The following is a 12,306-nucleotide window of genomic DNA, read 5'->3' as shown; positions in this document are numbered from 1 at the left end:
ATCTCCTTAAAGGGGAGATCTAGGATTTATTATTGTTCCTAAATAATGTCTACCTATCCCAAATCATATAATATTCGAATTCCATAAAATCCTGATTGTCTACGTTAACGTATCATTATACATGGCGCCCAACTAATTATGGTGATCTACGAACTGGTATTAGATCATCTAATTCACTACAAGAAAAATAAGTATTTATGACGGATTATCTTTTACGATAAAAACAGATTTATTTTATCTGAAAATAACTGATCACAAATAAGTAATTTTCTTGTAATATAAAGGTTATGAGTTTGATATGTGGACATATCATCGATGTAAGCGCGCGAGGGACTGTTGGGGTTCATAACATCGCTAGCTACTGATCACAACTGATTTAAGAACGCGATATCTAATTGTGATGTGTTACGTAGTCAAATGTGATAAAAGAGTATGCAGGCAGCATACCGAAAGGGATAATATCTATTCACCAATTGGTTCATATATATCTTATAATCGTAGCCGGGGGCCTCCGTATGCAGGCATTACCGAAAGGGATAATATCTGCTTTATTGTCTACTCATACTTAAAAGCTTCGTAACAAAGCTAGCGCTGGCTTAAAAAAAAGTTACCTTTTTTTTTTCAAAGATTTTTGCTGATATGTAATCTTAAAAGAAGTGTTTTGAGATAATATATATATAATACAATATATATATGTTGGCTCATATTAATTAATATATATATTGATCGATATTACCTTTCCAATTACAAGTTTTAAATTTTCAGAATATTTCACTATTAATTTTTATTTTTTATTATTATTTAATATTATATTATTATTTTTTTATTACTATTCACATAATATATACTAGAGAATACTTCACTATCTTAACGCAACTTAAAACGTTAAAGTAACAGGTACGACTGTATATATAAGTACGACGTGGTTACCAATTATTATAAGGGAAAATAAAATTCCTTTTATTTTTTATTTTTATAGATGCAAACATATTCATTTCTAGCTTGTGTTACGTCTTTTAATTCTTTCCCTCTTGAGGATATAAAAATCCTGAAATAACCATGCAGTTTCGTGGAATTACTAGTCATGTTCGATGGGGAAGTAGATAATTCCTTATTGACGAAGAATATATATCATATATATATAGTGGTACCTCTAGCTAGCTAGCTTCATGTTTTTGTTCCTTTCGATTATCCCGGCCAGGCCTCCTCCCCCCGGCCACCACCTGTGCCGCCCCGTGTGGCCACAAAGGAATTCATGATTTTCTACCTACTCAATTTGGAGGTCTCTGTCTTTAAAAGGCAGGGACGTTCAAGAGAAAAAGAGTACTACGTAACAAAAGATCAGGACCGGAACAAAACAAAAAAGAATGACAAGCTGATTACCTGTCGATATATATATATATATATATATATATATATGTATATATTCCCAATTTTTTATTTTATTTTATTTCATGATATAATGTTAAAGGCGAAAAGCAACTACGTATGTACATCAAGATCATGATGTTACGAGTAATTTATAAAAAGTTGACAAGAAATCAAGGATATATATACAGTACTTAAAACTTAGAGATCAATTAATCCAATTTGCTAGTATTGTAATTAATTGTCCACTTGCATGTGTTGCATGCATGCATCATGTGAGCATGACTTTGATGCTAATTTGTTGAGAAGAAATCAAGTTGAGAGTTGAGGAAAACTTTGACTAGGGTTCCCTTAATTTAATCATGATTACAAAACCATTATTTTTTTTTCAATTTTTTTTTTTTATTTCCAACAAAGGAGAGAGACAATATTGAAACATATGATAATGTTTCTATGTAATCTTTATACAAAGATTGATGCAGATACTGCTGCAAGGCATCTTCCTCATTTTCATCTAAGTGCTGGTCCCAGATTATGTATTTTTTTTATTACATGATCCCACCACTTCACCCAAATAGTCAGTGGCAAACTGCTTTAGTCTCTCTCTCTCACAGGGAGTCACTGATCTTTTTTTGAGCACTAAATCACAGTACTCCCTGCATCAGAGAAGCTTATATGTTAAGAAACTTCGTCCACTAAAACCCTAAAGATACAATAAAACAAAAAGAGCTGAGAATGAGAGAATAAGAGCAAAGTAAGCAAAAGCCTCTCTAAGCTTTCCTCTTCGGCCTCCTCTTTAATTCTCTTTTCCCTTTCTTTCTTGGCTCTGGTATTCCCTTGGTGTGATTCTCCACCATATTTCCAAAAGACCCATTAAGCTTTATAAAAGAAAAAAAAGATCAAGAACCATGGTTTTCTCGTCTGTTCCAGTCTATTTAGATCCTCACAATTGGCATCAGGTAAGGTTTTCTTCAAATTTCGTCCACATCTTCCGAACCCCCAGAAAAAGCAAATTAAAAAGATAATTATTCCTATTCTCTACCGATCTAGCTAGCTTCTTGAATATACGATATATTTGTTTGTTTATGATTCTCGATTACCTGATCAGTTTATTATTTTGCAGCAACCAAATCATCAACAAGGAAGTGACAGTCAAAACGTCCCACAGCTGCCCCCGCCAACCCATCATGCCGGTGGTCATGGTGCTGCTGGCTCTCTCAGGCCTGGTTCAATGGCTGATCGAGCCAGGTTATCCAAGATACCACACCCAGAAACAGCGCCTCTCAAGTGTCCGAGGTGTGAATCCACCAATACTAAGTTTTGCTACTTCAATAATTACAACCTTTCTCAGCCACGTCACTTCTGCAAGACCTGTCGGCGTTACTGGACCAAAGGGGGTGCCCTTAGGAATGTTCCAGTGGGTGGTGGTTGTCGTAGAAACAAGAAAAACAAAAGCAATCGCGCTAAACCTCCGGCTGCCGGTGAGAGACAATCGGGTTCCAACTCTAGCAATAATGCAACTCCCTCTGCCTGTACCTCAGAGTTAATTGGTCATTTTCCACAGCAATCTCCACCGTTACCCTTCATGTCCTCCTTTCAGAATTTTACCCGCTATGGTATGGGAAATATTGGCCTAAACTTCAGTGACATCCAGGCGCAGACTGATTTAGGGTATCAGATTGGAAGTAGTTCAGGTGGAAGCAGCACAATTTTATCTAGTGGAGTGGATCAGTGGCGTTTCCAGCAAATCCCTTTCTTGGGTGGCTTCGAGTCACCGACAGGTTTATACCCAATTCAAAGTGAAGGTGTTGAAGCAACTTTAGCTGGAGATAATGAGCCAAGGATCATGATGTCAAGTTCTAGGGTTTCTCAGCTGCCTCCAGTGATGAAAATGGAAGAAAGACAAGGGAAAAATCCATCAGGTCTGAACTGGGGTGGAAATTCATGGACAGATTTATCAGGTCTTCACTCTTCTTCCACCGGCCATCTGCTGTAGTTCCCATATTTCCTTTCGTTATAAATAAGGTCAGCATGAAGCTACAGTGCATTTTAATCCGGGATCTATATTAAAGATGGGTTAGATTTTCCACTAAAAATATTTTATTGCAAGCTCCAAACGCCAATATTAGAATGATGAAATTGCGGAGGCTGATTGAGGAAACATGATCTCATGCTGTATGAAGAACCAAAAAAATGGTAGAATTCGTATTCATATGCTTTGTTGGTTAGCTAGCTAGTGTGCTTTTGTAACCTTTTGTGTTAATGTATGGTCTTGTTTGCAGAAGCATTGTGTGTGTGAGGTTTTGGGTTTGTTGTTATATATAACATGACTATGAGCTTTTTAATCCTATACATGGCAATGTATTTCCCAATTCCATTTCCTCATGCACAAGCATGATCATGAACAGATCGAAATTGCTTGCGTTAAGAGCAAGAAACTTCGAGATCAGTACATATAACCAGCAGTTTGGGCAAGAAAAACCCTCACATATATTTACGGCAATCGATTGATCCGACTACGTGAAGTGCATGCGCAGATATTTAGAGATTAGGCCACACTAATTAGCTTAATTTGCTTAGTATTACCTGTGTATGTGTTCCACACTTGCATTTAGCTAGACTGAGATTTGGCATTATTTATTGTCTTTGGTCATTTCTCATCATGAAGCGGTAACATGGGAAAGTCTAATTAAGGAGTTTTATCTGCGTTGTGCTAGCTCGATGTCTATGCGATCTGTCCGTGCCATCTTCATCTACATGACTACTTGAATTAGAAGACGTTAAAGTTGCATTAGAGTTTCTTCTATTTGATACGTTAATGTTGGTCAGTCTTTGTACGTACTTTGTTACTGATTATATATGCTGGGAACCTCTCACTCTCACTCTCTCTCTGATCTCTCTCTCTCTCGTTTGTAAAATTCGATCCGGCTTCCACCAAAAGGTGCAATTAATCCGGTATCCAATTAGGTTCTGATCGATCACCAGCGAATAGCATTAATGGTGTGTCTCTATCCTATTTATGACCAAAACAAGTAGTGATGTTTCGGCCACATCTCTGAAAGGCATGGACTCGATCTTCCCACATTTTATGCACCCGGCCTCTAGCTAGTTTTGGCAAGTTTTAGATTCAAGTAACCGTCCGTCTCTGGTTTTTACGAGATTCGTATGTTATTTCTTTTCACTTTTTCTTTTTAAAGATGTCATCTTCCCAAGAAATTAACGGTTTACTCAGAAACATGGGCATGTGTATCAGTGAGAGAGAGAGAGAGAGAGAGATCAGGTAGATCATCATAATACTTAATTCACACACAGCTATAATAGTACAACTCTAATGATTTGCAATAATATCCCACCAAAACAAATGTTGTGATAATACGCTAAGAATGAAAAGATGGGACGTACTTCCAATTTGTTTGTGCTAGAATCAATGATGAAATGAAAGACAACGTACGTACAATCTTAGAAAGTGCCAAAAAACTCACTCAAAACCATGAACTGCGCGCCATTTTCAACCAAACAATCTAAGTATTCTCGAACTCGTTAGAAGAACAAAGTAGCATCGTGCATGACTCCGCAAGAATGGGCTTTGTCAGCTAAGAGCTGTACGTAGTACTTTAAGTTGTTTAGTTCAAGTAATTGGTTGGCTTTTTTTATATATATATATATATTATCTCTCATGCAGTGTATAATTCTGTTGTTACTTCTCTCGTTCATTTAAAAAACTATTCACGATCGAAGGAGGACTTGATCATGGTCAAAATAATTATGACTTCTTTAGAAATTAAGCTTAATTCATTTTAAAGAAGGAATGCCGTCTCTACCTCCAATGCCTTTCAAATTTGATGATCTAGAAATGAGTGCGTGCAGTTCTCCGATCCACACCAGAAATTACGAACGTTAGTATTCAAATTATCCAGCTGGGTTTGGCACTCGATAGTCTTATAAAAAGAAAAGGATCGAATATATCATCGATGCATGGATTTGCTTTTGCAAGGACCAAGGCTGCCCGGCTAGAATGAATAAAGCAATAAAAACAGTGTCCAGCCACACAAGAAAAGTTCTCAACTCAAACACCCCCCTTCCCTCCGGCCTCTCTCTCTCTCTCGGTAATGGCATGGAGGATGGAGCGAAAGCAGTCCCCTGTAATTCCGAAAAATATTGATGTAAATGGTTGGTAAAGAAAAAGGAAAATGAAGAAAAGGTATAAAGAGGATCCATGCACTTGTACGAAGAAGAACGATCGATCAAAGAAGGGGTTCGGAAATTCATGCTTCATTTCTGTTTCATGTTGACGAGCACATGGATAGTCGTGAAATGTTGTGTCAGTTAAGAAGTGCGTAGCTTTTTTCTTTTTCTTTCTTTCCTTTTCTTTTCTTCTCTCTCTCTCTCTCTCTCTCGTGTCCATGGAATCTGCTAAACAATGTTGTTAGGGTTAATAATTCTGTGCCCTTGTTTTCACGTAAAAGGTGGGCCCGAATTTGCATTTCTGTCTTTCCTTGCCTGTCTTCGTCATTGTCGTCGTCGTCTTCTCCTTTTTCTTCTTCATCATCTTCTTGCTTTATTTTTTTTTTCCTTTTTTTTTGTTGCACAGTTTTGCATGGAGGACCTGATCTTGAACGGCTTACTTTATCCCCAAAAAAGAAGTAACCAATCAAATTAAGACAAGCACGTGATAATTATTTTGTTCATCAACCACATGAAGTGTGTGTATATATATATATATATCCACAACCTGCATGTTGTTTATCCCTTTATTTATGTGGCAACAATTCCTCCAATATATATAATTAAATGGATATTATATATATATATATATGGATTATAGACATAGAGTACTTAACCCCATTAACTTGCTTGATTGCAAAAAACAGAAAAGAACAGAAAAGAAAAAAAAGTGCTTGCTTGGAAGTCTGACAGCTGAGTCAAGCCCTTTAATTTCGACTTCCCAGCTAGCTTTTGAGCTCGAATCAAGTTGAGAAACTTCATTTTCAAGCTCAAGGACTCGATCGACCCAAAGCCTAATAATTAGTTTATTAACACCTGTCGATCATTGAAATATTTCCATTGAAAGTAATTATTATAATAACCAATTAAGCAAAAGGTAAGAGCAACTTGCATGCAGCAGCTAAATTATTTACTCCAACATGCATGAGATGCTTTCGAAGCCGCCATTTGCGTTTAATTTGATCCTAACTAATTTATAAGTTGGCAATTTGAGTTTGGTCCTTTTCCACAACTGTTGTAGGATGTGAATTCTAATTATAAAGGTCTGCTAGCTTAACTTACGGTACATACATGTTGTTTTCAAGATAAATCTCTTCGAGAAAAGGCAAATTTGTACGGACGGTTGATCAGAAGTACGTACGCAGTACCATCCACAAACCATAAATATATATATATATATATTATATACTGCATAAAACTAAGATCTCTACAAATAATATTTTTCTATACATGAATCCAAACTTAGCTTAATATTATAATTCATTATGATCTGCAGGTACTGTATGCTAGCAGGTGACAAAAGGCGCACAGCCATGCATGGATATATCCTTATAAGTGTCAAGAAAGCCCTCGAAGCAAGATCTCATGTACAACTGTAGTGGCAGTCTCTGCGCTGGTTCTTCCTTTTTCTTCCACAGTTTCAAAGCAAAAAACATGCTGAGAATTTCTCTTTTTTTTTTTTTTTTTTTGAATATTCGTAAACCAATGTTTAGATTGGACGCGGCAGCATTTTGTGTGAGCTGGCTGGCTAAATCTTTTCACAGGCGCACTGAGAGCGTCCACAGCCGCCCAAAGTAGTACTGATCAAAAGTCTGTTTAGTGGCAATTGGTCTAGGAATCTTCACATCATGATCCAGTTACATCATGTGGTCTTCTCGCCTACTGGTTAAAAAAAAAAAAAAAAGAGATAAGCCCCTGGCACTGTATATTGAACCAAGCCAACGTACGTTTTTGGAGGCCTACGTACGCTAATTCAATCAACCCTTTAGAAAGAGATACCTAGTTTTTATTTAGGAGAAAAAAAACGAAATTTCTTGGAGTACTTTGCAGTGATTTTCGGGTTCTTTTTTTATATTTAATGGTTCTTGCATGTGAATCTGTGATATTGGGATTTATTAATTTGTTTTTCCTGATTAAAAATTCTCTAGCAACTAATTTGAGATTAATTTGTTTTATTTTTTATCTTTTTAATTGTTAGATAATTTTCTATAAATCAATAGGATTAGAAACTGCGCGAATACATTAATATAAAGCTAGGAAACTTATTATTTCACTACACGATCATTGAAATATTAATAATTAATTAAGTTACTATATATATATATGCAGTGTTCTTCATAAACTGAGAACATGTTTTCAAATTAATTAGCAGCTCGTTGACATGCATGATCTTCAATTGTCTCTAGATTATTCAATCTCTTGGAAAATAATTTCCTCAACTATTTCACCAGCTAGCTTTTCATGATCTTAATTAATGGCTTCTGATCATTTCAGAACTTTTGTTTTTGTTTTTATTTTTGCATTCAATTTATGTTCATTAGGCTAGTCTAAGGCCGGGTTTGGATAGCAAAGTCCTCCCAACTCATTCCATCTCATTTAATCTCATCCCAATGTCCAAATACCACAACATAAACATTTTTCTATTTCAAATATTTAATTTTTTCATCTAATCATAATAAAATTTTCAAATAAAATACAAAAAAAAATTCAGTTTTTTTAAATTCCAAAAAAATAAATAATATTATAATAATATTTTAACTTTCTAATATTTTTATTCAACTTTTACTCTCTTATTTCCCAAAACCCCATAAAACATATTGACTTAAACCATTTTACTATTATTCACAAATCATCTAAACTCATCTCATTATTCAAATGAGGCCTAAAAATCCTTCAATGGGAAGATGTAATGACATATGTTGGGTCAAGCCTAATATTCTAAATTTCAGATTATAAATGTGGAAAATAAATTAAAGAAAAATTAACCTAAAAATATGGTTTAGAGGTTACTAATCATGTGTGAGATGATTAGTGCATCTTAACTCAAGTTAGAAGTTTAACTATAGTTAGGTAGGAACCCTAGAGCCTTGTGGCACATCTTGCATGGGCTTGAGGGAAAACAATGGTATGGTATATGTGAGCTTCAATTAGAACATAAAAATAAAAGACAAGGCTTTTGCACCTTGTGGGTTGGGCTTGTTGAGTCAATTGTGTAAGCCTTGGATGTGGGCTTTGGTGTGGGTTATTGAATAGACCTTATATCCAGATTTGAGGGCTCATCTAAGGCCTCAAGGGCCTACCAAATTTAGGTCCAAATAACATGTCATTCTAAGGTTGGGCTAAAGGCCTTTACTCTTACCAAGTGAGGCCCAAAGGCTTCAAGCCTACTACATATTAGGCTTAATTTTTAAGGTTCTTCAAGAGGGGCCTAAAACCTTATAAATCCAAATGGATCTAGGTAGGGGTGTAAATGGACCGGACCGAACACCCAAAGGGACCGGACCGGACCAATAGCTATCGGTCCGGTCGGTCCATTCGGTCCGGCCTATTTTGTTTTTTTTGTTTTTAAATAATTAATAAAAATTTTTATTTAAAATACTAAATTAAATTTAGTGACTTATTAATGTGAATTATGTAACAAACTCAATAAAAAATATTTTATATAGTCAATGATAATAAATTAGATGAAAATTATATTATTAATTTATATATTTACTATATAATTAACTAATTGATATTATATATTAGTTAATTCATAGAATATTAACAAGTGTTAATAACATATTTAAAATTTTATATTGTTAATAGTGATAGGTTAGATGAAGATATATATAAAATATTGTTAATTTATAGAATATTAACAAGTATTAATAACATATTTAAAATTTTATATTGTTAATTGTACAATTATTATATATAAAATATTTTTTTTATTTTTATTTTTTATTCGATCCGGTCCGATTCGAAAAAACCCTGGACCGTGTCCTTCTAAAACTTGGAACGAGACCGACCGGTCTCAGTCTTAGTCCGGTCCGGTCCGAACCGAAACGGTCGGTCCGACTGGACCGTTGATCACCCCTAGATATAGGCTTGTGGTACATATTTCTAGCCCATCACATCTTTAGTGATTAAGGGTCCTTAATTAAATACTCTTGGGCTAACCCCTAAATCCTTCCATACTTGGCTCCTTTTATTTAGCTCACTAATAATGCCAAGTGTCATACCACTATTGGCCTCTTTGATAGTAAATCCTAAAATAAAAGATTATAATTCTTCCAATAATTCTAGCTAAACCCAAAATGTGATTCTTAAGCTAAAAAAAAAAAAAAAAAAATCCCTAAAAGTTTTCCAAAACGTATAATCATCAAGTTACATTAACTAGGATGAAAAGAGCTAAAGTCAAGTCTTAATGGACATTTCAAGTGGGGTGTTATGTCCTCCACCCCTTAAAATAAGACTTCATCCTCGAGATCGAGGTCTTAGTAAGCAAAAACACAAATATACAACATAAATTGCTACGCATAAGCTACAAACGGCTCTATGGCTCGGAGCTCGAAGATGGGTATTTAGTGTCATCTTCTGTGAGCTCATCTTGCTTGTTATAGTAGTACCCATCCTCATTGGACTCATAATATGCATTCACTCATTCTTCATTCTTCCTTCGTTGCTTAATTTCTACGCTCTCAACTTCGGGATCCTCTTCCTCGACTTGATGAAGAGTCAGACATCTTTGCCTGTCGTTGCTCAGCTGCCTGGCTGGACTTAGGTTGATCGGGTGCAATGGGACTGGTCGAGCTAGTTTGGCATCTAAGCCAACGAGTCTTAGTCCCGCCAATCCATCTAGTAGGGTCATAGGGTTGGTGCTCCTCATGGGATAAGGCTCTCCGAGTCCTGATGTTAGCTCTTCCATCATGATCGAGTATATGAGTCCAATGATACTTTAGTCTCTCCTCTGGGTCCAATAAGTATCCAGCATATGGTTTAGTCTTCTTCGTCGTCGTTCAGCTTTAAGCCTCCATACTCAGCTAGGGGTCATAGAGAATTGGTGAGCAGCGCTCTCGTTACTAGCCATGGTGATGCTATAAATAATGAGGAATCAAGAGTCACATGTGTGAAAAGAAATGGGCGCCATGCATTCATGAATGGATGCAAAGGCTATGATGCCATGTGATGCCACACAAGTCACAAGCCAAACATATAGGGGTATTATTTCTTCATGTCTTCTTCTTTCTCCCATGTAGCTTATTTAATGTTGCGATTTTGCCAAAGCACCTTAACTAGAGGAATTTTTCGATTCCTAAGTTCCTTCTCTTTCCAGTTAGTAATCTGAATAGGAACTTCCTCATAAGTTAGATTGGGTTGTAATGAAATATCTTCCGCATCTATAATTGGTGGCATAAAACTTTTCTTAAGGGAAGATATGTGGAATATGTCGTGGATTCCCTAGAATTCTACCGGAAGATCCAGTCTATAAGCAATCGATCCTACTCTTTTCAGTATCTCATAGGGTTCCACATATCTTAGGCTTAGCTTCCCCTTCTTCTCGAATCGAAATACTTCTTTCATTGGCAATACTTTAAGGTAGACCCTGTCACTAACTTCGAACTCAATGCTCATCCTCCAACGTTCGACATAACTCTTATGTTTATCTTAAGCATGCTTCATCCTTTATTAAATGAATTTGCTCCTTTATCTCTTGCAGAATCTCTGTACTATAGATTTTTCTTTCTTCTACTTCAGTATAAGGGAGATCTGCATCTCCTTCCATACAAAGCTTCGTATGGCGCTATCTAAATGGTGGCTTGGAAGCTATTGTTGTAAGCAAACTTTATTAGTGGCAAGTGTTTTTTCCAGTTGCCTTTCCCTTGCAAGACATAGGATCTCAACCTGTCTTCTAGAGTCTAGATCATTCGCTCAGTTTGCCCATGTGTTTGAGGATAATAGGCACTACTAAATTTCAGCTTGGTGCCCATTATGTCCTGAAGACCTTGCAAAAAATGCGAGGTAAAATGTGCATCCCCATTTGATACGCTCGTCTTCAGAACTCCATGCAGTCGTACCATCTTTGCTACAAATAGTCGAGTTAACTTCTCAATAGGGCCAATATTCTTTACTGGTAAAAAGTGAGCACATTTTGTTAAGCAATCGACGATAACCCAAATAGAGTTATTACTCGTTGAGGTCCTTGGTAATCTGACCACAAAGTCCATTGAAATATCTTCTCATTTCCTTTCTAGGATTGGAAATGGTTGTAACTCACCAGGGGTCTCTGATGCTCTGCTTTGAATACCCTACAAACCGAACATCTATTGACATATCTGCTATGTCCTTCTTCATGCCTTCTCACCAAAATTGTTGCTTCAAATCTTGATACATCCTTGGTACTTCTTGGATGAGCTGTGTATGGAGTCTGATGTGCTTCTCTCAAAATCATTTCCTTGATCTCTGAATCAGTTGGGATCACCTTTTGGTTTTGATAATATAACAATGCATCATTCCCGATGGTGAACCCTTCCATTCCTTCCTTCTTTCCCTCATTCTACCTGATTTTTGACCATTTGGGATCTTCCATCTATGGCTTCTTTACTTCCTTCGATTATATAGGTGCAATTTCTTGTATGGCAGTGAAAGTTCCATGAGGATGAAGGTATTTAATTAATAAACTCCTCATGCTATGCAGAAGTGACTCCATCTCTGGAGAGGATTATGAAGAATCATCCTTTTGCGTTTTACAACTTAGCGCGTCTGCTATGATGTTAGCCTTCCCAGGGTGATACTTGATTTCACACTAGTAGTCTCTAATTGTTTCCAACCACCTTCTCTACCTCATATTTAGATTTTTATGGTTTAATAAGTACTTGAAACTTTTATGGTTAGTGTAGATCTCGCAAGTTTTGCCATACAAGTTGTGCCTCCAAATCTTCAAGGCGAAAA

At 36.2% G+C, this 12,306-nt stretch overlaps 1 protein-coding gene across 1 annotated transcript; it reads left to right on the top strand.

Moving 5' to 3' along the window:
• Nucleotides 1–1,978: 1,978 nt before the first annotated feature.
• Nucleotides 1,979–3,715, top strand: LOC109002639 (dof zinc finger protein DOF3.6-like). The gene is made up of 2 exons (XM_018980479.2): nt 1,979–2,327; nt 2,492–3,715. The coding sequence occupies exons 1-2, from the start codon at nt 2,277–2,279 to the stop codon at nt 3,362–3,364; spliced, it is 924 nt and encodes a 307-aa protein (XP_018836024.1). The 5' UTR covers nt 1,979–2,276; the 3' UTR covers nt 3,365–3,715.
• Nucleotides 3,716–12,306: the final 8,591 nt, after the last annotated feature.

This window comes from Juglans regia, chromosome 5, assembly GCF_001411555.2.
Source record: "Juglans regia cultivar Chandler chromosome 5, Walnut 2.0, whole genome shotgun sequence".
NCBI classification, from domain to species: Eukaryota; Viridiplantae; Streptophyta; class Magnoliopsida; order Fagales; family Juglandaceae; genus Juglans; species Juglans regia.
Note: the sequence above shows the minus strand (reverse complement) of the source record. Positions and strands in the feature narration are given on the sequence as shown.

Bases quoted from the DNA above. Each gene is read 5' to 3' on its own strand.
- LOC109002639 (XM_018980479.2), top strand. From the start codon at position 2,277: ATGGTTTTCTCGTCTGTTCCAGTCTATTTAGATCCTCACAATTGGCAT. The intron at 2,328-2,491 runs GTAAGGTTTTCT...ATTATTTTGCAG, and splicing joins ATCCTCACAATTGGCATCAG to CAACCAAATCATCAACAAGG.